Genomic DNA, 22,799 nt, shown 5'->3' on the forward strand with positions numbered 1-22,799 from the left:
AATTACCATAAAATCTATGATTTTACTTCCAGCTTGAGGTTTTAGAAATGTCCGCTACATACAGTACGTGCAATATACATTAAATGGAGATTGTCTAGCAAATTTATGAATCTATTAAAAATGAAGTTTTATCTATCGTAAAGGTCGCAAACTGTTGTACATGTCTGTTACAGGTACATGCAAATGAAGGACAAGTCTGTACGGGAGAAGTTTATAAAGGACGTGGAGCCATACCGAGGAATCCTGTCATTAAAGAAACCCAACAGTGAGGGAAACATATTGACTAGTACAATCCTCTCATGCCATTTGTCAGCCGTAATTAGGTTAATCAACGCACGTCAAAATGCAATATGATTGGCCGATGATTTTTCCTTCAACAATGGGAGGGGGAGTCTCTAATGGCTGGTGACGGCTGGCTATCTAGCGCTAACGCAGCGAAAATCAGGAAAGCAGGCCGATACACCACGGCCAATACTTAATATAAAGCATATTTTAATATGCTTTATATTAAGTATTGGCCGTGGCGTACCGGCCTGCGTTACTGACTTTACGAAACAACACCCGCTTCTGGGTTTGACTATGCCTTTAAAGAATGATTCATGTTGCGAATTACATGGTAGCCACATGAATGTTTTACACTTACTCTTCTTGCGAATAAAAACTAATTTCTGGCGTCACGTGTTCATAGGGTCATTGTGCTTGGTCATTCAAAGTTGAGGAAGGTTTCAGGACGGTGTTCTGAGAAACTTTGAAATACTTTGTTGTGTAGTTTGCTAATTCCTTATTGTAGATATATAAGAAACAGTTAAAGGGTTATACGTATCAATACTAAACTGTTTTTTTTTACCGTGTCTTGCCCAATCAATAGATTATACAAATTATATGATCAGCTCTGTTGAAAGTACCATGGGGGACAGTCTTGAAGCAGTATACGAACATCCAAATCACTTCTTGTGCATCGACAACTACTGGAGCAACCATGGACTTCCTCGCAAGATTACATCAGGTTAGCTAAGTTGTGTTTTTTTCTTCGTTTCAAGGCATCCTCATTTGTAGTGAAGCATGATGCTTCTTCAAGTAGCTAATGGTAGTGCAATGGGGCTTCGCTACGGCCCGTGTATTTGGCAAAGCACACCGGGTCACCTAGTCTTCTTGATAAGTGTGTTGGGTTCTTTTACGTGCAGAGGTTTGACGCTTGAGGCTAATGCCTGAAGCTCCTTCATACACGGGGTCGCCGGCTTTATGTCACCATCCGAAATGACGAATGCAAACCCTTACAACATGTCCGAGCTGGAGTCGACCCCTAGGATCGAACTCGGGTCTAAGGATCCACGGAATTTAGTAGTTCAACAAAATTACTTATTTTACCATCAATGATTAAAACACTAAATTTGATTTGCATATTGCAATCTTTTGATGTGCGAGGTATTGTAATTTTAAATAGGCGGTCCAGCATATAAATGAGCTTTAGGCGTCACCCTCAATAGTCAAATCTCTGAACGTAAAAGAACGTGAAAGAGTGGGGAGTGATCACTCCGGTGTCAAGCCAAATTTCTGAGCGTAGCAAATACGTGAGAGGTCAGCTACTGCACCTGATCACGACGCTTTTGGGGGGGAAGTTTCAGTATACGTGAGCGGAGTACTCTAAGTGCGAAACATTCGTGGGACGTGGTAATTTTCAACCATAAGTCTAACCCTAACCATAACTCTAGCCCAAATCCCCTTCCATAATCCTAATCATAGCGCTAGCCCTAATCTTAACCCTAATCCTACATGTAATCCTGCTTACCCTGTCCCCTTCGATTGCCAGCCCTAACTCCACTCAGGTGCAGTACCTGACCTCTCACGTATATATTTTGCAGCTCGAGGATTTGGCGTCACATCGATGTGCTTGGTTAAAAGCACGTGCCATAGTGAGGCCGCCGCATGGATAGCCCTCATGAGATTATAGGTATATTCGAGGTCCCGCAAGGTATTGTAGTTGAATTTCATTCCTTAGATATATATATTATTAGATGATCCATGATCATGCGAACCTTAATCAAACTCTTCTTGCCACATTCGTTTCCCAGGTATCTACATAATCAGCATGGCACTGACCGTATGCGACGAAGTCAACGTCTACGGTTTTTGGCCTTTTCCACGTGACGACAAAGGCCACAAAGTGCACTACCATTACTACAAGGCGCCCGTCTTTGTTATGGATACCCACGATATGCCCTCAGAGTTCCTTTTGATACGACAGATGCACCAAGATGGCGTCATTAAGGTTCACATGCACTGTTTACACAATATTGCCAAACGCTCGGCTGGCAAGAAAAAAGCAAGGCTCCACCTGTAAGGTGTTGCCAAAAAAAAAACAAGTCTGTGCTGCATGGCTTTACGACGACCTTCTGTTTTGGGGTAAAACATTGAGAAACTAGGAAAGATTTCTGATTATATAGATAAACCAAATTTGAAGCAGAAAAAATGAAAAAAAAATCAGTAAAAGTAAGCAAATTTCATCTTTCATCTTTCATCTAAGAAGATCTCTATTTTTCTATTCATAGATATATATTACGTACATTGCAATTCTATTTGTAGTAAAAATAGAATACATGTTTGTGCAAAACTTTATAGCAATAAAATGTAAAACATGCTTATAATGGAATAAAACTAATCAAATAAATGCTACAGCAATATATGTAATGAACTTGTCATGGCATTTTATTTTGTGTCTAGGTCGTTTATCAATGAAGTTATCGACCTGCCCTGAGGTGTATACTGTGTCATAAGGCATATGATCATTTGCTATAACCACCGAAATAAACCACCGAGTGAGCGAAGCAAACGAAGTGGTTCATTTGGTGGATATGAAAAACCGGCCATGCCTTATATATGACATGGCATGCACCGAAGTAAGGCGGGTCATGGATGCATATATCAAACTCAACCAAATCATAGACGTCCTGTATAACATATAAATCTACACACCCTGAAGCATCTGGAAGTCATAGGTCAAGTTGAAAGTAGCAGGCCCACTTGAAGTACACTTGACCGCCATGTGGAAAGCTCACAAGTGGTATGGAGTAGTATTTTACGGTGGTTATGGGAAAATTGTGCCTTGATTGTTAAACGTCATTTGGCTATATGATGATACCAACTAGCTGTTCAAAATGCTGTTACAAGTGGTAAGCAATCCCGTTGCTTTACCATATCTATTGAATTCCGTGAATATGTGGCCATGAGTTTGTTCCCAGGAAATCTGAGGTGCATAGTAGGCTGTACTGTGCAAGAAGAAATGCCTCCGCCCCTGAGAAGTTGCCAAAAACACATTGTCTCTATTCATGTACCGGATTTGCAGCAAAAATATTTTTTTTCAAAAGGAAAGTATATTTGAATATCAAAAGTGGAAGAAAAAATGTCAAGAAAAGTTAAAATGGATTGTTCTGCACAAATTCCTAAATATATGAAGAAAAACTTCTAAATCTATATTAATGTTATGCTTGTGGTATTCTTTATTTCGTTTTTTTCAAAACAGGCAAAGCATATTTCACAAAAAGGAATGATACCGGTACTCCTAACAATTTGTACTAAGGAAAGACATCTATGACAAAATCAAAGTACAATTTCTGTCTTATTCTGTTTCTGCTCTAAAACTTTTCAAATGTTACATCAATTTTTGTCCCTAGAACACATTAAACACTGGAAAAACATTTTTCTATTTGGAGTTTGAGAGAAACAGTGTCTACTATCTAACCTTCTGTGTAAGTCTGAAATAGTTTTTATGTACATGTACTGTAGTAACATACAGTTTTGTACTGGGCAGCAAAGGACTAAATGAGTCCTAAATAGCTTTGATATGTACAACACATTCATGACAGTGTCCTTTTTCTCAATCTTTTTCAGACCTGCACTGTTGTTTGACTTTAAGGTTGCTATCACGCTTTTGTATTTTTTTTCTTTGATGTTGTTACATTCTAAAACCAAGCAATAGAATCCACACTTCTACATAAAACAGTTTGCGTTACTTAAGAGGTGGGGGTAGTCATTTCCATCAACGTACAATTAATTGTGTTTCAACATCCTGTAGCTGTGCATACATTTGAATGCACCGAACATGTTCAAACAAATTGGAATGTCAACGGAAATAAAGTATGTCCCCCAGTAGAGCAAGTTTTTTTTTTTCATCCGTGAAAGCGTGAACTTGTCTATATGCCATTTTAAAGTTCCAAGTTTGCATGTGCAGTGTTGACGCATTGTGGTCTAAGGTAAAAATGTAATGCTCTTTCGGTCATTCTTTGTCTACCTTTTAATGGCTTTAAACTTTGACATTAGATCGCAAACCATCATGACTGTACATGCCCACTTGGAACTGTGAAGTGGTTTATTATCAATTCAGCTATATGGCAAGGCAATATTTTATCAGGGTGGTCTAGCAAAATGAAAATAACTATCCCTTTCCCACTGCACAATACTCAGTCCATTGTTACCATTACATTAATACAGTACCTAATAGTATGCATTATCTATATTGTGTTTGCCACGGATAGTATTATAAAGAACCAAATGCAGAGTATGAATGCATATATAGCCTGTGCATCTCTCGTATATATTTGCATTTAAAATCACTGCATTTGGTAACTGAACAATTTCTGATAGACTAAGACTGTTTCCTCTGTCATTGCTGTGGCTTGGCATGCTTATATTGCCTTCTTTGAGAAGTTTAAACAACTAAATGTGGAGAATTTGTGTACCAACCATCATTTGAAATTTTCTTACAACTAACACAGTTCATTTGAAAGGGTCCCACATGTAGAAGCTACCATTAACATGCTTTTTTAATGTTCAAATGGTGAAAAAGATGGGAGGTCTACACTACTATATGTGCCCATGGTGTTCACAATACATGCACACTTGTTCACCACTATGCACATGGTGTTCACCAGTGACTAGTCAAACACATTGTGTTCACCACTATACAGTCATGCACATGGTGTTTGCCACTTGTCATGCACATGGTTTTCAACAATAAACATGCACATAGTGCTCATCACTGTACATGCACATGGTGCTTATCACTATACATGCACATGGTGTTCACTAGTCATTGACATGGTGTTCACCACTATGGCTATGCACATGGTGTTCACCACTATACAACGTCATGCCACCATCAAATCTTCTAGTACATAATGTGAGGAAGGTTGTTCCTTTTTGGGGAGTCAAAAATGCGAAACGTCTGTGCTCAGAAAACCTTCATTTCATCCCTTTATTCCTCCAGAACTCTTAAATGATTGTATCCACAAAAAAGCACTAAATGTTATACAAAAAAATGCAAAACGCCTGTGCGCAGAAAACCTATATTTCATAATTTTATTTCTCCAGAACTCTTAAATGATTGTAGCCACAAAAAAGCACAAAATGTTAAACCAAGTACATTTTATGATTTGAAAAAAATTTCACCCTTCGTTCTAGAAAGTTAAACTCCTCTGCCAAATTATGGAAAATGTTTTTTTTATCACAAGCTGCCAATCATATTTCTTTTGTCTAGATAAAAGACGACAGGATTTCAAGCGTACTTATGTGTATATCTATATTTCACAGAACAATACTTCATACAGCATATAAAGATTACAGTCATAAGAAGGAACACAAAAACACTGTTCTTATACAAACTGCAATACTTAAAACATAGCCATTTTTCTGAATCCTTGTTCTTTTGCATTTTCTGCCATATCTAATAACACATTTTCTAAACAATTTTCAATCCATTCCCCCCACAATATACGGAATGTGAACACAAGTACCTCTCTATATTTAAGTACTAAAAAATCAACTCACCAAAATAGTTTTGTTATAGGACCATATATAGCATGGAATGTGTGTTGTATTACAATAATGATACGTTGAATGAAAAGACTCTTTGAACAGAATTAAGTGTTTTATTCAACAGAAGTTTTGGTGATGATCGTCTGTCGTCTTCCTGAGGGCAATTTGGACTGGTACACTTCTAACTGCAGCTGTAGGTGTCACTCAGCTTACAGACGTGGTCCCAAAAATATGTTTTTAATTCAATTATCTTTCGGAACTGCATCTATAAGCAGTGACACCTATGCTGCAGTGCAAAGTGAACCAGTCAGAATTGCCTCGAGGAAGGTGACAGATGGTTACTGAAACGTCGGTAGAATAAAACACTTTGTTGTGTATAAAGAGTCTGTCTATTCGGTGACTTACCAACCTGATGAAACTTTTCACGGAATGATGGTACATATTTAGTAGCCAAAAATTGTGGACATGCCTTGCCATTCCCTAAAAGCTGTACATTTCCATGAGATTAAAATTGTGAGAAGAATGATCTTTCTTTTTTGTTCGGAAGTGGAGTTTGGTACTTATATGTACATATACAGGTTATACAGTCGACTGAGATATCCCTGCATTAGGTGAGGCTGTGTTAGGGGCTAATACAGCCGCCATGTCACTTCTTGCTGACCGTCTGTATGACCCATTTCATACCCTCCTGTAAAAGACAAACAAGAACCAGGTTCAGTACTAATAAAAAAAAAAACTCTGCCCCTGAGGTGCTGCCAAAAATGTTATTCAACGAGGCAAGCTTGTTTACTTAGGAATCAGTAATACTTTATTCTAAGTATGCTTCATATAACTTCAACATTTCAAAAACTCTCAAATGCATAAACTTTGCAAACAAATGGTCAGGGGATATAAAACAAATTAAGGGCAATTCTTCTGTAGTTCCTGTAATTTATCAAGTTACCATAAATATCCTCAAAGATCAGGGCAGCACATATATGTTGTCCATAACATGCAAAGCAAGATACAGTTAAATTATACAGGTATGAGCTATCAAATTGGCTCCACTCCTCAGGTGTCGCCAAGAAAAAAAAATTAACCTACCTCCACGCCCTCTCCCGACATGGCCGAACACGCCTGGATCTGCCACGTACGCCGTATCGAGCCGAGGCCCAGGCCATCGGAAATCTCGGTGGCTGTCGCAGCGTTGAACAGGTCTTGCTTGTTGGCGAAAATGAGCATGGGCACACCCGCCAACTTGTCTTCTTCTAACAACTCCGCCAATTCCTACAAAGCAATGTAAATTCAAGGTTCATCAGGAAATCGAAGACCTCATACCAGTCCTCCGTGAAATATTTCCAGTTTTCGTAACTTTCTCATTGATTGCCAAATTAATTTTTCCCTCTTAAGGTATCAAACATGCATATAGCAGGAGATTGAAAACAAGAAATGAGATTATAAGCCGATTCTGGGACTTTTGACCTAACTTCCTGTCAGTGTCCTTGATGAGGCTGGCGTGTGAAAACCAGCCACCCTACCGCATTCAGATAAACTACAACGTATGGACATGCAAGGAAATAGACACACACATACTCGCACACATACACATACACACACACACACAGTCACATACATACGAACACTAAATAATATCTTCCATTGTATGCGTTATGGTCGGACATTGCAATGGGAAACCTTTTGTTTGGATAAATCATATCAACTTTTTTGAGCATGAAAAAACTTACCTCTCCTGTTTCCTCAAACCGCTTACGGTCCGCACTGTCTATCACATAGACCTGTGGGGAAAGAACAGGTACTGTTGTGAATTGACTTTGTGTTAGGAGGGGAAAGAAGACATCTCAAATACATGGTTGAAGCAACCATAGTGCTTAACGAGAATGCAAGATATATCATCATATAGCTCAAGTTGGCAGTAAATTAGCTTACCGCGAAAAACTTGAAAATAAAACCACAGCAAATATTTCAAACCTAACAGAAACCAGTTTATGTATTCATGATTATCATTTCTGATAAGTCCAATGTAGGAAGACTGACTAAAAGATGAATCATTGATGTCTAAACCATGAGGAATTGCAAATAACTTAAACTATCAGCACTGAATATATGTCAGTGAATAATGAGTAGAGATTGCAATCTTGCAGAATCTCTCATTCTGCCATTAGGCATCTAGATCAGAGTTTTTTGACGACAGGGGCTCCAATCAGGATGCTTGCGATGTAGTCTCCCATTTAAAAATCCTATATTTCAATCTGTTGATCTTAAGTGACATGAATTAAAGCTTAACGTTAAAGTTTTCTGAATATTTACACATTCTGTTCAGGATCTAGTTGTGTATCTGAATAAAGTCAAGTCAATCTCTACCGACAGAATCGACAGTGACTCGGATCGAGATCTTAGGTAGAATACTACATACAGGTAGAATGGCAGATTTTGACTGATTGCAATCTCTGCTCTGATCAACTCAAGTCACGTCAAGTGTATACAATGTATACAATCAGTATGATGTACAGTACTGATTGCGTTACAATTAACGGATAACGATAACGGTGTCGCAAGGATAACGTATGGATAACGGTAACGTAACGCAACGATAACGTAACGCAAATGCGGTAACGCAACTTGAATAGCAGGCCTAAGGTCGAAAAATGCGTTATCGCGTTATTCTGACCTGCTACTGAATGCGTTATTTTGCGACATACACTGCTATAATGAGGTGGGTTCAGTTTACATTGTATACAATTGTCTTACCAGGATATCAATGTTCTCAAAATAGTTCTTCCAGTATGGTCTGATCTTTCTCTGACCTGGGAACGACAAAAAAAAAATTGTTAGTCCTTCTGTTGACAGTTATTCATGGGAAATTAGAAGTTCAGTCAGATTTTTGAACCCCTATACTATATAGGCTATATATATATATATACATATCGTCAATTCTCATAATTCTGTCCGGTACCCTAAGACCACAACATTTAAAACAAGAAACGTTTTTGCAAGAGCAGCCTGCTTGACAATTAGCATGGTGTCACGCACGCTGCAAAAGCGGGGGTGTAGAAACTTGTACTTTGTAATAGTCACAGACTGAGACTCACAGTAGTCAAAAACCAGGAAGCACCAATCTTGTCACTATATGCTATGTGCTTTGAGTGCAGAACAAAAATACAACAGTGGGCCACAGCGCTTCCGTTATGTGATTGTAGTAGTGCTACAATTGTTACAGCTGCAAACTTAAAACAATCGCAACCACTCCATTTTCTCCCTACCGCGAAATCAAATCCCTGCAAACGTTAAAGACATTCAAAGTACGTGTTGAGATCTTAGGGTACCCAGCAGATTATGAGAGTTTAGTATAATATCTTGACTTGGAAACCACAATGCACTTTTTATGCATGTGTGCATGTATATAGAACAGAACAGAACAGTAAAGTAATACTACAGGCCACTGTAAGAAATTAAGTTGTTATAAGATATCTTACCTCCAATGTCCCACACATTGAGCCTGAAGCCTGATGATTGCACACTCTTGATGTTGAAGCCCTGAAAAATAAGTCATACAATAAGTAACAGCATTCAATATCATAGACGCAAGAGACGGGGGGGCGACATAGGCTATCTGGCACCTACAACCCACTACTGCAGTCTATTTTTTGCCGATTAGCCGGATTTTGCGATCATGGGCATTGGCTTTGGGTATATGGGGTTCGATAAACAATGCCATTACTAGTAATAGGAAACAGTTTGGGATTTCCCAATCCTTTGCATTTGGCCTTTTTTGTGACAAAGTGTATTGCAATTAACTGGTTTCTACTGTACTAGCAAGAACATTTTCATTAATTTGGAGCCCTAAAATTGTATACATTTATTTTTTTTGTACATACCTGTGTGGGGGTGATATGGGAGATGTCTTCTGACGCTAAGGCCTTTAGTAGAGTTGTCTTGCCGGCATTGTCAAGTCCGAGGAGAAGGATTTTCAGCTCCTTCTCAGGATTGCTCTTCAGCTTACGCAGAAGGGCAAGGAGACCCTGGGAACAAGAACAAAATTCAGTAAAAATATGTATGTCATAGGCTAAGGGTATTTTGGTAAAGGTAGCACCATAGCATTTTTGAAGTTGTAGGAAAATGGTGCAACTACTGCAGCAGCAGAAAACAGTGGACAGTACTACTAGGAAAATGGTATTGGAAGGCGGAGCCCATCCCTCTCCTTCTACCTCCCCAACTGAAGTCAGGTACCCATTTTTACACCAGGATGGGGTGAGGAAAGTTGTGTGAAGTGCCTTTCCCATTGGCTAAACATTGACGATGTGATAGGGGTGTGTAGTTTAAAACAGTACCCTTCAATCTTCAATGATGACAGAAAAATGAATAGACAATCAACAGAATGTTTATTTAGACTTGTGGTGGCATTGAATAGCTGACAAGCAGATGCAAGATCGAGAAGTACCAGGTTTGATTCCCAATGTTCCTGGCTAGACATTGTGTCCTTGGGAAAAGCATATAATTATAATATAACAGGACTTTTCCAATCCAGCCAGCCGAGCCAGGTATAAAAATGGGTATTTCATACCAGTTGGGAGGTATACTAGTAAAAGGCAGTGGAAAGAGAGGATTGGGCTCTACCTGCTTCCGTGCCCTAGACACAGTGGATAACAACCCACTACCCCTACATTGGCCTCAAAAGAGCCATGACTTTAAGACTACCTTTACCTCTTTTTTAAATTTTGACTTCAGGAATCTTATGCAGAGACCCCATGCTTTTGAGAGGATCTCAAAATGGTGCCGATTTCAATGACCATACAATGTTTTCAGTGCTAAATAAGTACCTGTGTGGTAGGAATAACATGTTTTTAGAAATAAAACAACAGTAATGGTACATTTATGTTCCGGTATTTTGGACCTGTATCTAAAAGTTTTCATGGTACACGGTGGTGCAGTGGCAAGGTGTTTGGCCCCAGAACCCATAGATACAGGGTTTGAATCCGGGGTTCCCTGATTTGTCCCGCTGATGTTGTGCCCTTGGGAAAGGCACTTTACACAACTTTCCCCACTTTACTCAGGTGAAAATGAGTACCTAGCTTTGGTTAGGGACGTCCCTCGGATAGGACGTTAAATGGAGGTCCCGTGTTTGCGGAGAGCCACACCTCGAGCATGTTAAAGAACCCAACACACTTTTCAAAAAGAGTAGGGGGTCCTTTCCGATGTGTGTGGATCATGTAAATCTGTCCGGATATGCAGCTTGTTCTCTTCAGTACAAACCTGGTGTGTTATGCCTTGATGCGGTTTACCGGGTATGCAATACAAACAATACAAACAAACAAACAAAAACACAGCACTATGCAACATGTACAGTATCGGGACACATCCCTATCATGTGACACCAGTGGACAAAAAGTCCAATACTTATTTTTGATGCAACTTAAGTAACAAATCCTTCTAATCTTTTTTGGCTTAGTGAAACAAGTACAAATACAAACAAAGAGTCAATCCAAGTAAATCCTGAAAATTCATTCATTTTCATAGGGACATAATTTTGCTGTTAGAGAGAAAAGGTTTTCGTGGTGTATTAAGTTTGCATTTTGAACAATAATCTACCTCTATTATAGTAGTATCATATATACCGTAAATGCAGAAATGTTTGCGTTGATTTCATGTTTGCGGTTTTCGCGGTGACCGTTTCACCGCAAACTTAAAGCTACCGCAAACATTTTTGTCCAATACTGTAGCAGCATGTGACTATAGCGCTGCCGCAAACTTAAAACCACTGCGAACATTCTGACTCCAGTTTAAATGCATTTACAGTATTGAAGAAGCCTTAGGAAAAGTGATGTATGCTGTCATGGGGAATTTAACAAGGCACAAAAGTGGATGACAATTACACGGTGCCTCCCTGAACAATCAGTAACCATGGTTACTGCAAAAACAAGATCAAAAACAAATCCTTGCACCTGTCAAACAGGTTTTTCAGATGGACACCTGACAAAGAGAGATTTTTCACCTGTGTCCCCAGGGAATACTGGTGTGTCAAAGTGTAAATTTTGAAACGTTTATAACAGTTCTCTTTTTCTGTTTTTTTTCGTGCATTTTTTACCTCTCCGATGCAAATTTATGACATTGCAAATATGCATTTCCAATGTATTCCTATTGTAAATATTTCAACTACGAAGTTAAAACACAGCGAAAACCTCCTTTCCGCTTCTACTGTGAAATCAAGTCCCTGCGAAAATAAGTGAATTTACAGTAATCTCTGAGAGGATGTTGCACATATTTATGATTTGTAGAAACAATCTCAAAGCAGATATTGGGTAGAAGATCATAACATTTTCTTCACTTCTCTTCACTGATTAGATTGACAGGTGTCATAGCAGCTAAGGAATCAGAAACGTTACAATCTTCTACCCAACATCTGCTTGGAGACACTTTGTACTGTACAAATCATAGTGAGATGATTGTGAGTTTATGAATCATATATCATTATTGATATGCTTTGCCAAGAAAATGAAGACCAAGCATCGGAGCTTGGGTGTTTCTTTGCATTCTTGGGAGAAACTACTTTGATTTTGAAGCCCCGGTTTTGAAGCAAAAGCCGGGAACGCGAGGCAGAAGCATGCACCAAGAAAATTACCGACAGAAACCCTAGAAAATATAACAGGTGATAGCGGATTTCTTTCAAAACTACGCCATTTGGGAAGCTACCATGCTGGCACTGATGATTCAAAACCTATTTCACGTCCCAAAAACGTGTGTTTACCCCCTAGAATCGCAAAATATTCGAGAAAACACAGGAAAACTTACCATTTTTTTCACGATCTAAGCGCTTCTTCCAAGCGGTAATGTTACTATGCCAATGACGTCACATCGCAAGGGATGATGGGATATAAACCTCACGCAAATATCGAACTTTGAACTTTAAACTTTACTCACTTTGCAAACTGTTGCTAAAATATGAATATGTTTAGCTAAAAGTAGAAAAAATTATTCTGAAGCAAAATGTAATAAAGCATCGGAATATATGATGATAAAACTATTTAAATCAAAGATAACAAACACTTTTCTCCCAGAATGCAGCTCGCAAAAGTTTGAACTTTCCGACCTTTGACCTACTTAGACTAGAGACGTGGCGCGTAGCCGGATTCTGTTTTGAAATTAAAATCACGCATTTTAAAGAGATTCCAAGACAAATTGAGGTATGTTTTCTTGCACCTGTGCGTAGGAGCGAATTTTAAAGTATAATCGTCTTAGTTTGCGGAGTGTTTGCTTAGAAATATGTATTTGAGCAGTATTTTGTTGTTGTAAAGTGTTTTCTGGGTGACTCGAAAGACTATAACTAGTTCTAGCCGGTTTTTGTTTTGGTTCGTGCGTATATTTTTCGTGCAATAACTTTTGGTAGCCATATATGTATCGCCATCGATGTGGTCCGTAGCAAAATGACATCCTTCTTCTTCTTCTTCTTGCCTTTAATGCCCACGGTCTTGATGACGACCATTCTGGCATGTTGGGAAAGTCGTGTAAAGTGCCTTTCCTCTAAAGGGTACAAGATCGGTGACACGGCAGGATTCGAACCCGGGACCCCTTGGTTCTGAGCGGAACACGCTGCCGTTGCGTCACACGACCCCACTTATATACTTCCTTAGAATGAAGATGACCGAATCAGCTTTTAACTTGTCTGTATGTCACCCTGTAGTATTAAACCCTAAAGGCCCTAGCTGTCAAATTTAAAGTATAAACACTTTGTACAGTTGATTGACCAGTCCCACAGCTCAGCCCCGCCCACATTTGATAAAATCATCTCACCCCATGGGAATAAAGTTACAGAATGTTTTTGTCGACCAGTGTGTCTCTATGACTATCGCTGTTTTTGTTTGCATCTGGGGTATTCAAGGACTGTTAAGGCAAAAATGATGTTAGCAGCAAATTAGATTTCTAGTCAGTATCTAACTATTAGCAGATCATATTAACTAATCCTTTGCATTCCACCTGTTTTTTATCCGCCACTACGTTACCATAGTAACACAACTTTACACATGTTAACGCTGTTGTCAAGCATTCTCGGTGCAGATCCATCTCTGATTGTCTAATCTGAGTTTATTGATAGCTGTCCTTTTCCAGATTATTTCTAAACGAGGGCCTACATGCCCTTTTTTGTATGGTGTAATTCAGCCTTTTTCGTCTTCGTAATCCGTAGGCAGTCGCTCAAAATCAACGTAATTCGTAATCAGTACATGAGCCGTAATTAGATATGCCAAAAATAGTTACTCAAGCAACTGGATACATTTTTGAAACAGACATTTCAAATCATTCATTCATTCATTCATTCATCCATTCATTATTTTCTATCTGTGATTTATATCAAAGCAAATTTGTCACTTGCTGTTTTTGATCCAGATTTAACCATGGCTGCGAGTTCAGAGATCCCCAAAATTGACTTGGACCAGCCCAGATGGGACCAGTCCACCTTCCTGGGCAGGCTGAAGCACTTTGCCAACCTCACAGACATGAGGACTGTGTTGAGCAGTGATGCCAAGTTAAACGAAGCCAAAGATCTGGTCACAAAATATAGGTAAAGTAGTCACTGTATAAGGGGTGTCCCTGTGGTGTAGTGGTCTGCGCTTCTGTTACTAGCCACATCTGGTTCAAATTACTTGGACCAGAAGGCCCGGGTTCAAGCCCCAGGCCTAGGTAGGACACTTCTGAACAAGAGGCACATTGAGTTGTACCAATGACTTTATAAAAATGGTACATACTTCTGAAATTAACTTTCTGCCAGTGGACTAGCCCCTGCTGCAGTGATTGCACCACAGTGTGGCCCAGGGCTATGAAACGGATATGGGCACCGCCCTATACACCTTATGGTGTGGGAGGATTTGAACTTTAACTAACTGTATTAAATTAGAAAAGCACCATGTAAAGTTACTGTTCTTCAATCATGACATGGTGTCTAGGACGTTGCATATCTCTGTTTCAGTAGCCCTTTGGCCACACAGCAACACCAATTACAATCAATAACTAATTGTTATAATAATCGTGAATATACATGGTATTCAATCAATATTGTTATTGGTGCCCTAAGCGATTTCAGGGGGTAAAACTTGAAATATTCTGGGGAAAACAATTCTGTTTGGTGAGCTTGAAATTTACATTTACTTCCCTATATTAGCACATCACTGCATCACTATTTCATACTTTGGGTGTTTAAAAATAGCACAGAAGCAAGCCACAAAAGGAGTATTTTATTTATTGGGTCCCCCCAAATATCAATCCAGCCGTAACCGTTTTCTGTCAAAATTTTCGGTAACTTCCGGCCGCGTGACGTCACAATGCCCAAGCACATTGAGCCATGACCATGTGATTATTTCTTCGGAAGCGTTCAGGACTTATCGGTCAGAATCGTGCATGTTCGGAAGATTTGAAATGATGGCTGGCCTCCAAGTGCTCAGAATTTCAATGAGTTCCCACCACACAACGACATCACATTTTTGCTCCATGATGGTCGATATGCAATGGGATAGTGTTTTTTAAACTTACTAAGGATAGAAATCAGAAAAAAATTGATTTCGAATATATGACTTTCAGCGCCCTAATATTGCTTAGGTTGCCTTTAAGGACATGAAAATGTTAGTATTTATGAAGCCCTGTAAGCTTTAAAATACATCTGATGTTGAAATGTCTTAAGGAGGTACCATTACATTTTAAAAGTTTTTTTTTTTAATACTTCTGCGCAACAGACTAGGTGCTGCACCACCTGGCACAACAGAGGAGCAGCTGTGGTATGCCAAGAAGCTGTACGACTCCGCCTTCCACCCGGACTCGGGCGAGCTGCAGAACATGATTGGTCGGATGTCCTTCCAGGTGCCAGGTGGCATGCTGATCACGGGATTCATGATGCAATTCTACAGGTCAGTTGAGGTCATGTGTTGTTGTTGTTGTTGGTCATCTTAGCTTGTGCCAAGTCACACATACATGTAGGGCAGCAAGTTTCCTTGCTGTTTCAGAAGCAGAGTATACATGTATGTTTACTTGGAGGGGTGCTTAAGTCCTTCCTCTTTAACATGCTTGAGGCACTTCTTCGAACACGGGACCCCCATTTCACGTCCCTTCCAAAAGATGGGTGCAACCCCAATCAAGGTTTCTTTAGCCAGGAAACGGGGTCTTCCAGTAGAGAGGTAACAACTAGTCGGAACCCAGAGCTCAACTGTGAGGCTGCTACTTACCAGTTGAGCTCTCCGGAAAGGGTCTTAATCCAGCACTTGACAGGGAGCGATTGTATACCACAAGTTTGAGTCATGTGACACTTGGTTGAAAAGATATGAGATTTTTATTTCACCCAACAGGACTAGTGAAGTATTGTTTTATGGCATAAAGATTGTCTGTCTTCATGTGTCTGTCTGTTTTTCTGAAATGCCCAATAATATACTCAATGCAGGTATGGCCTTACATCCCCAGTGATGATAATTTTTCTGGGGGACTGGAAGGGTTACTTAGCAGTATGGGTAAGGGGGTGAAGTCTGCTACATGTATCTCTCATTCACCCCGACCAATCGATCGCTTTGAAACTCAGATTCGAATCAGCCAAGATGTTTTCAGATTGACAATTTTGGCACTTTGGAATTTATTTGATAGAAGCTGACCGCGATTTAATGTTTAAAGAAAACTAGTAGAATTTTTTTTTTTAACGTTAAATTGCGGTCAGCTTCTATCAATTTTAAAGTGCCAAAATTTGTCAATCTGAAAACATCTTTTAAAAGCTAACACCTTTCAGGATCACACTGGCGAGTTTGTTTAAGTCAGTCAGATTAAATCGTTAAGGCAAGTTAAAAAGCCATTTGTCGGGTCATGGCTGATTCCAATCTGAGTTTCAAATAATCGATTGATCAGGGTGTCATTGCCTTGTTTTGAAAACTGCTCCCGAAATTCCAACCATTGATTTGTTGTGTATCAATATTTATGTTTTGTTTGTTTATTTCAGGACAATACCAGCAGTAGTATTCTGGCAGTGGATTAACCAGTCCTTCAATGCTCTGGTCAACTATACCAACAGGAATGCAGCATCAGCAATAACAACCAAGTAAGTGAAATAACAGAACTTAAACAGAAACACTCTTTGCATGAAGCTTCTCTCACATAATTGAAGCTAGTACAGGATAATTTCTAATGCTTATTTGATATTGGAATGTGGAAGTGTTAGATGCACGAAACTTAAGGTCTCATTCATGAGTTTTTTCGCCCCATAGGCTTACATGTTATAATACATGTTTTACTATTGGGCGCGTTCATAATGAAGCTATAGGAAATGCACCAATGTTATTCATTTTATATTGGGAACATTTACCCTATCATGTAAAAAAATTGCCAACAGTTTCACTATCTACATTCTTTTTATAGCAATAAATTACAAACTACACTTAGCCACACACCCATTAAAAGGCACTTTCCAGCTGAAGAGCGCACAATCGCATCACCTACAATGTTGGGATGTGCACGTCTGGCCTCGCGCGCGGCTGCCAAACTTTGCCTGTTAATTTCTTCAGTTACAAACAAGCTTTCATCAGTTTGACGCTTGATATCAGCTGGACTAGCTAAAAGGGAATTTCCCACCGATATACACACACAGTCATGCAGCCATTCATTTTTTGGGGTACAGATTCTTTTAGGGTACCCACTCGGAGTAATACAGGAATGAGACCTTAAGGATATTTGGTTTTTACCTATTTTCATGTTGTTTTTGCTCAGACAGATCGGTACAGCGTATGTTTCAGCAACCACAGTGGCTGTAGCAGTGTCGGTGGGCCTGAACTCTCTCACATCGGTAAGCCTCCTACTAAAGTATGTACTGAGTCTACAATATATGTTGTATTTAGGAAAGCAAGAACATTCAGTAACAGCTGCAGTATAGTATTTTTGGCGACTCCTCAGAGGCGAGCTTAATGGTATAGTATCGTGTGCAAGTACAAATGTAGGTCATCCAGGCAGCTGGGGTCAAAGTCCAAAGCAGGAGGTTACATTCCAGCCCTTTGGGGCAAAGTCCACGACAGGAAGTTACATTCCAACCTGTTGCTAGTGTTGGAAATTCCTGACAGACAGACAGGCACACTTACAAAAACACACATACCACAACAGAACAATACATGCTGCCATAGACATCTTTTCTTTGGATATCCAGTATGAACAATACCAATTTACAGTGCCATAGACATATTACATTAACACATCACCCACAACAACAACCGTCGCCATGGCAATGTCTGTTGTTCCATTGCCAATCTTATAGACAACAGAACACAGTGCTGTCTGTTCACTTTTTCTGCTTGCAAAAGTTCATGACTGTAAGTTTCTGACGCTGAATGGATGAAAAGTCAGGAACAAATTTCTATTTTTATAAATCATTTAAAAGGAACCCAATAGATGATCATAGTACAAAATTGATTTCTCTTAAATTCTAGCAGTTATCAGAATGTTATAGACTGATTACGATATGAAATATATAATATGCAAATAGAATAAAACAAAACATTGAACTTGTTGGACCTTTCAAATGTTTGTTTAAGCTCATTGATATGCATATGTGATCCCTCTGATTGGCTATGATTTTTATTGACTGCAGAAAGCCCCACAGTTGATGCGGCGTTGGGTGCCTTTTGCTGCAGTTGCTGCAGGAAACTTCGCCAATATACCCCTCATGAGACAAAGGTACTACTAACAATTATAAGATCAAAAAATTGTTTTGGTCTTGCAGTGAGATTTGATTAACCCTACTAAGTATTCAGATTTAGAAATGTACTTTGCAAAGCTATGTCATTTAATGGTTGATGTGGGCTATAAAAAGTAAAATGTGTGGAATTTGTATAGCGAATTTTGGCTAAGACTTAACATTTGATTATTATTTATCACTTGTTTAAAGAAAGCTTGGATGTGAAAAATATAGAGTTATGTATACAATGACTTTTGTAGATTTATGATTTATCTTAGACTATGTATATAAATCATGATTTGTTTTTTTGTTTGTTTGTTTGTTTGTATTGCATACCCGGTAAACCGCATCAAGGCGTAACACACCAGGTTTGTACTGAAGAGTACAAGCTGCATATCCGGACAGATTTATATGATCCACACACACCGGGAAGGAGCCCTATTCTTTTCGATAAGTGTGTTGGGTTCTTTAACGTGCTTGAGGTGTGGGTCTCCTCAAACACGGGACCTCCATTTAACGTCCTAACCAAAGCCAGGTACTCATTTTCACCTGACGTGAGTAAAGTGGGGAAAGTCGTGTAAAGTGCCTTTTCCAAGGGCACAATGTCAACGGGACAAATCAGGGAACCCAGGATTCGAACACGGTATCTCTGGGTTCTGGGGCCAAACACCCTGCCACTACGCCACCGCGACGCCACTACGATTTGCTACTAACGTTGATTGGATGTTTTGATTCCCAATGTTTATTAATGTCCCCAGTATATAGATTTTGCTATTCTGATAGACTTTTTAAAAACTATATACTAGTAACCTATTGCTGTCTTTTTCTTTTCTAACAGGGAACTCATGAATGGCATTGTAGTAACTGATGGCAATGGAAATGAACTGGGAAAGTCCAAGGTAAGAGTTGTAGTGCTTCTCAATACGAAATTGAAATAAACTGAAACTGTTTTTCAAAAGATACTTTGATTATTAACTGTTACAAACATATTTTATGAAATAAGGCTGAAGATGTACCTTAGATGAAATGTTGCATGTGTGTGTGTGTATTTCACCATAGTTACATCATTTGTGAGTCATTGATTATTAATAGTATTTAAATCATTGCTTAGAAAATTGTTACACTAACTCACAATACTTTTGTGGGTCATTTTCAAATTACTTTCTTTTACTCTGTTACTTCAGAAAGCAGCAACAAAGGGAATTTTCCAAGTGTTTGTGTCCAGAGTGTCCATGGCTGCACCTGGCATGTGTGAGTACCATCTTTTTTACTAATTTGTACATTAAAATGATACAGAAGTCGTATTCATTACTCATCCAGGAACAAAGTCTTTGTGGTGACTTCAAAATATAAGAAATATTATGTGTCACCTCATACATTTATCATACTTTATATATTTTACTCTACAAGTAAAAAGGTTTTTTGGCTAGTATTTTCCCCTCACAAATTATAAAATCATATTATTTTCATTTGTATTAAGTTCTCAGTATCTCCAATGTAAAGCTTTAGGTTTGTTCTTTCCAAAAATAGTACACCGAATAATCATGGATTTTATCTCAACATGAGATTGAAGGAATGTACATGTAGCAGAAGTTTAAAAATGTTGCTTGACAACCTTCTTCTGTTATGGTATGAATTAAGTCATTCTTGATTAGTAAAGGAAGGAATAAGGAATATTTCTTTAAACATGTTTTTTTTCTTTCTATTCAGTGTTCTGTCCTATCATTATGCAAAGGTTGGAGAGGTACACGTGGATGCAGGTATGTGTTCTAACTTCTAAGTAGCTGAAAATCATGTTTTTGATAATGTTCTTGCAAAACAGCCTTACAGACTTTAATGGATCGAAACAGTTTTTTTATTGTACTACTATTCCTTTCTATTAACTTGAAACGTAATGATTTACGTGTAGAAGCTAGCCACCAAAGAATTCATTGGCATTTTGAAAATGAATACAGTAATTGTAATGTGTTTGTATTTAAGCAGAGTTTTAGGAAAAAGTTGAAGGACAGTGGATTGAAGACAAAACATTATACATCTTTACAGTGCATATTATGGCTGTCAATTTATTGCTGTTACTTTACAGCTCTGTTTTCTTGATCTTTTGCCGATATTTTATAGCCTTTTGCCTGTACCAATACTGCTTCCTTTTTCCCCAAAACAGAGAATACAATTCCTCCATGGCCCTATACAAGTCATGCTGGTTGGATGCTTGTGAGTACAATGGCTTTTTTAGAATCAAGCATTTAGAAAAGTATTTTGCAACAGAGAGTTGGGTAAAATTCATCAGATTCTGTATTTATAAGACCGTCAGAACGGGTGTTGTCTTTAATTTATTTGTTTTACTATTTACTGGACAGAACATCTTGACATGCGAAATCAAAATTACTGATTTTAAATGTAAAAAAAAATCTTTTATGTTATGTTTTCATCATCAATTTTTGTGTTCATTATACAATATATTTAAATGCCCACATAACATTCATATCACATTCTGTAGATTGATGTTCCTTGCCAATTTGGTTGTCTATTTCAATTGTATTTTTTTAATTTGTGAATGATGTTTTAGATATTGAATTACTGATTCTTTCTTTGGTATCTAGGGTGATTAGGACATCCCCTAAACTCTGATTGGATTAAAGTTTAAACATTTCTTTTTTCAATTGTTTCAGCCTTGTGTTCATGGTGCCTACTGCCTGTGCCTTATTCCCACAAAGAGCGTAAGTTGCTTTCTGTATTTATGTCATTAACTGTATGAATGGATACAAACACAATACAAGTTTCGATTGATTCTTTTACATGTCATATATTTACGCTTTAACTATCATGAAATATAGTCTGCATGTATTACATATATGATGATAGTACCTTTATGGTACTGTTTTATTTATTATTTTTTGTATTGATTGTAATAACATAAGTCAGCCTGTCAGACAAAGCTAGTTTTGGCCTCCTTTAGAAAAACAAACAATGATATTAGATGCAAATAGAATTATATAAGATGTAATGCACAGCATTATACATGTACTTTACATCTCTTCAAAGTCCAACAATTGGTATTAAAATTAAGTATGTTTTCTGCCCTCCACAGTTCCTTGTCTGTAGAGAAACTGGAGCCTGACCTAAGAGCGTCCATCCAGGAGAGATACGGAGACAAGATCAAGACTGTGTACTTCAACAAGGGGCTGTGATGACGGCTAGTTTTCACTTGTCTCTCTGTCTCAAGAAAGCAATATGTTCATGGTTTGATACTGTATAAAATGTTGAAGGTGGTGTGTAAGATGGTGCGCATCTCTGTTTCCTTACCCTTGGTAAACATAGCTAGATAGTACTATAGCAGGGGGGCTTGTCCACTGGTAGATGTGTCCATCTACATCATTTCCCATATTTGCATTGTACTAAGCAGTGTAACATTTTTAAAGTCTTTGGTATTACTTGGTCTTCGATAAGTTAGAATTAAACCTGCTACCGACAGCATGCTAGGCAAGCACTACTCTCCAAGCAGAGGAGGGGTTCCAGCTGGTTTTTGACATGTTTTTAGGCGTTTTTATCTGGCTTTCTACTTTGTCATTTTTTTGTCCCTTTGGGGTTTGTAGAGACCAAATAAATTACAAAGTAGAAAGCTTGACAAAAACGCCTAAAAATATGCTTGGAGAGTAGGCAACCCCACTAGCCTATTGCAGCTGTTGTGTGCCATTAAACCTGTGAAAGAATTGAATGATGGTTAATGGATGACAAAGGCCAAAATGCATCAAAATAACACATAAATTGATACGCTATTTTCATACTACATGTAACAGTAGTGGGTTGTTTTCAGGAAGGGGGTATCAAAAGTCCACTCATGGCTTCTCGAAAAAGATATCCAGTGCCTTTATGTGTAGACTGTGCATTTTTACACTTGTGCTCTATGTTCTATTGGTCTCCTTATCCTAGGGACCTAGTAGTCGGGAGGGCCGCTTTAGAAGTGCAATCCTGTTAGGCATTACATAAGTGAGTACAAAATTATTGCCAAAGATTGTGACATATTTGTTGATATCAGAATTATCATCATTAGTTTTACTACAAGTACGTTGTTTTATTGAAAATGTTTCCATAGAGTGACTTACTCATCATGTAACAATTATGCCATGCAGATACAATTTTTACATACATGTACATGCACTACAGTTCGTAGCTGCTGGGCATTGGAATCAGCCCATGACACTGCCATGAATTCATGTTTGTCCCTCACTGTTGGGCTCTCTAACTGTAAAAGGATATTGAAACCATGCATTTTAAGACTGTAGACTTGTATGTACTTGTAAGAAGTAAG

General features: G+C 38.5%; 2 protein-coding genes and 1 long non-coding RNA gene across 3 annotated transcripts; 2 read left to right on the forward strand and 1 right to left on the reverse strand.

Moving 5' to 3' along the window:
- The first annotated feature begins 154 nt into the window (after positions 1-154).
- On the forward strand, positions 155-2,376 carry LOC136429367 (uncharacterized). The gene is made up of 3 exons (XR_010754755.1): positions 155-265; positions 869-1,006; positions 2,073-2,376. It is a non-coding gene; the product is annotated as an uncharacterized lncRNA (long non-coding RNA).
- A 3,825-nt stretch (positions 2,377-6,201) lies between these two features.
- On the reverse strand, positions 6,202-12,691 carry LOC136431503 (ADP-ribosylation factor-like protein 3). Its single transcript, XM_066422894.1, has 7 exons — positions 12,598-12,691; positions 9,687-9,830; positions 9,285-9,345; positions 8,560-8,615; positions 7,536-7,586; positions 6,895-7,077; positions 6,202-6,499 (listed from the first exon to the last, which is right to left on the reverse strand). The coding sequence occupies exons 1-7, from the start codon at positions 12,598-12,600 to the stop codon at positions 6,458-6,460; spliced, it is 540 nt and encodes a 179-aa protein (XP_066278991.1). The 5' UTR covers positions 12,601-12,691; the 3' UTR covers positions 6,202-6,457.
- A 198-nt stretch (positions 12,692-12,889) lies between these two features.
- Positions 12,890-21,794, forward strand: LOC136431504 (sideroflexin-2-like). Its single transcript, XM_066422895.1, has 12 exons — positions 12,890-12,989; positions 14,188-14,362; positions 15,528-15,698; positions 16,769-16,867; positions 17,533-17,608; positions 18,404-18,489; positions 19,329-19,389; positions 19,675-19,741; positions 20,201-20,250; positions 20,652-20,701; positions 21,160-21,207; positions 21,579-21,794. The coding sequence occupies exons 2-12, from the start codon at positions 14,196-14,198 to the stop codon at positions 21,676-21,678; spliced, it is 975 nt and encodes a 324-aa protein (XP_066278992.1). The 5' UTR covers positions 12,890-12,989; positions 14,188-14,195; the 3' UTR covers positions 21,679-21,794.
- The last annotated feature ends 1,005 nt before the right edge of the window (positions 21,795-22,799 follow it).

Source organism: Branchiostoma lanceolatum, chromosome 3 (genome assembly GCF_035083965.1).
Source record: "Branchiostoma lanceolatum isolate klBraLanc5 chromosome 3, klBraLanc5.hap2, whole genome shotgun sequence".
Taxonomy (NCBI): Eukaryota; Metazoa; Chordata; class Leptocardii; order Amphioxiformes; family Branchiostomatidae; genus Branchiostoma; species Branchiostoma lanceolatum.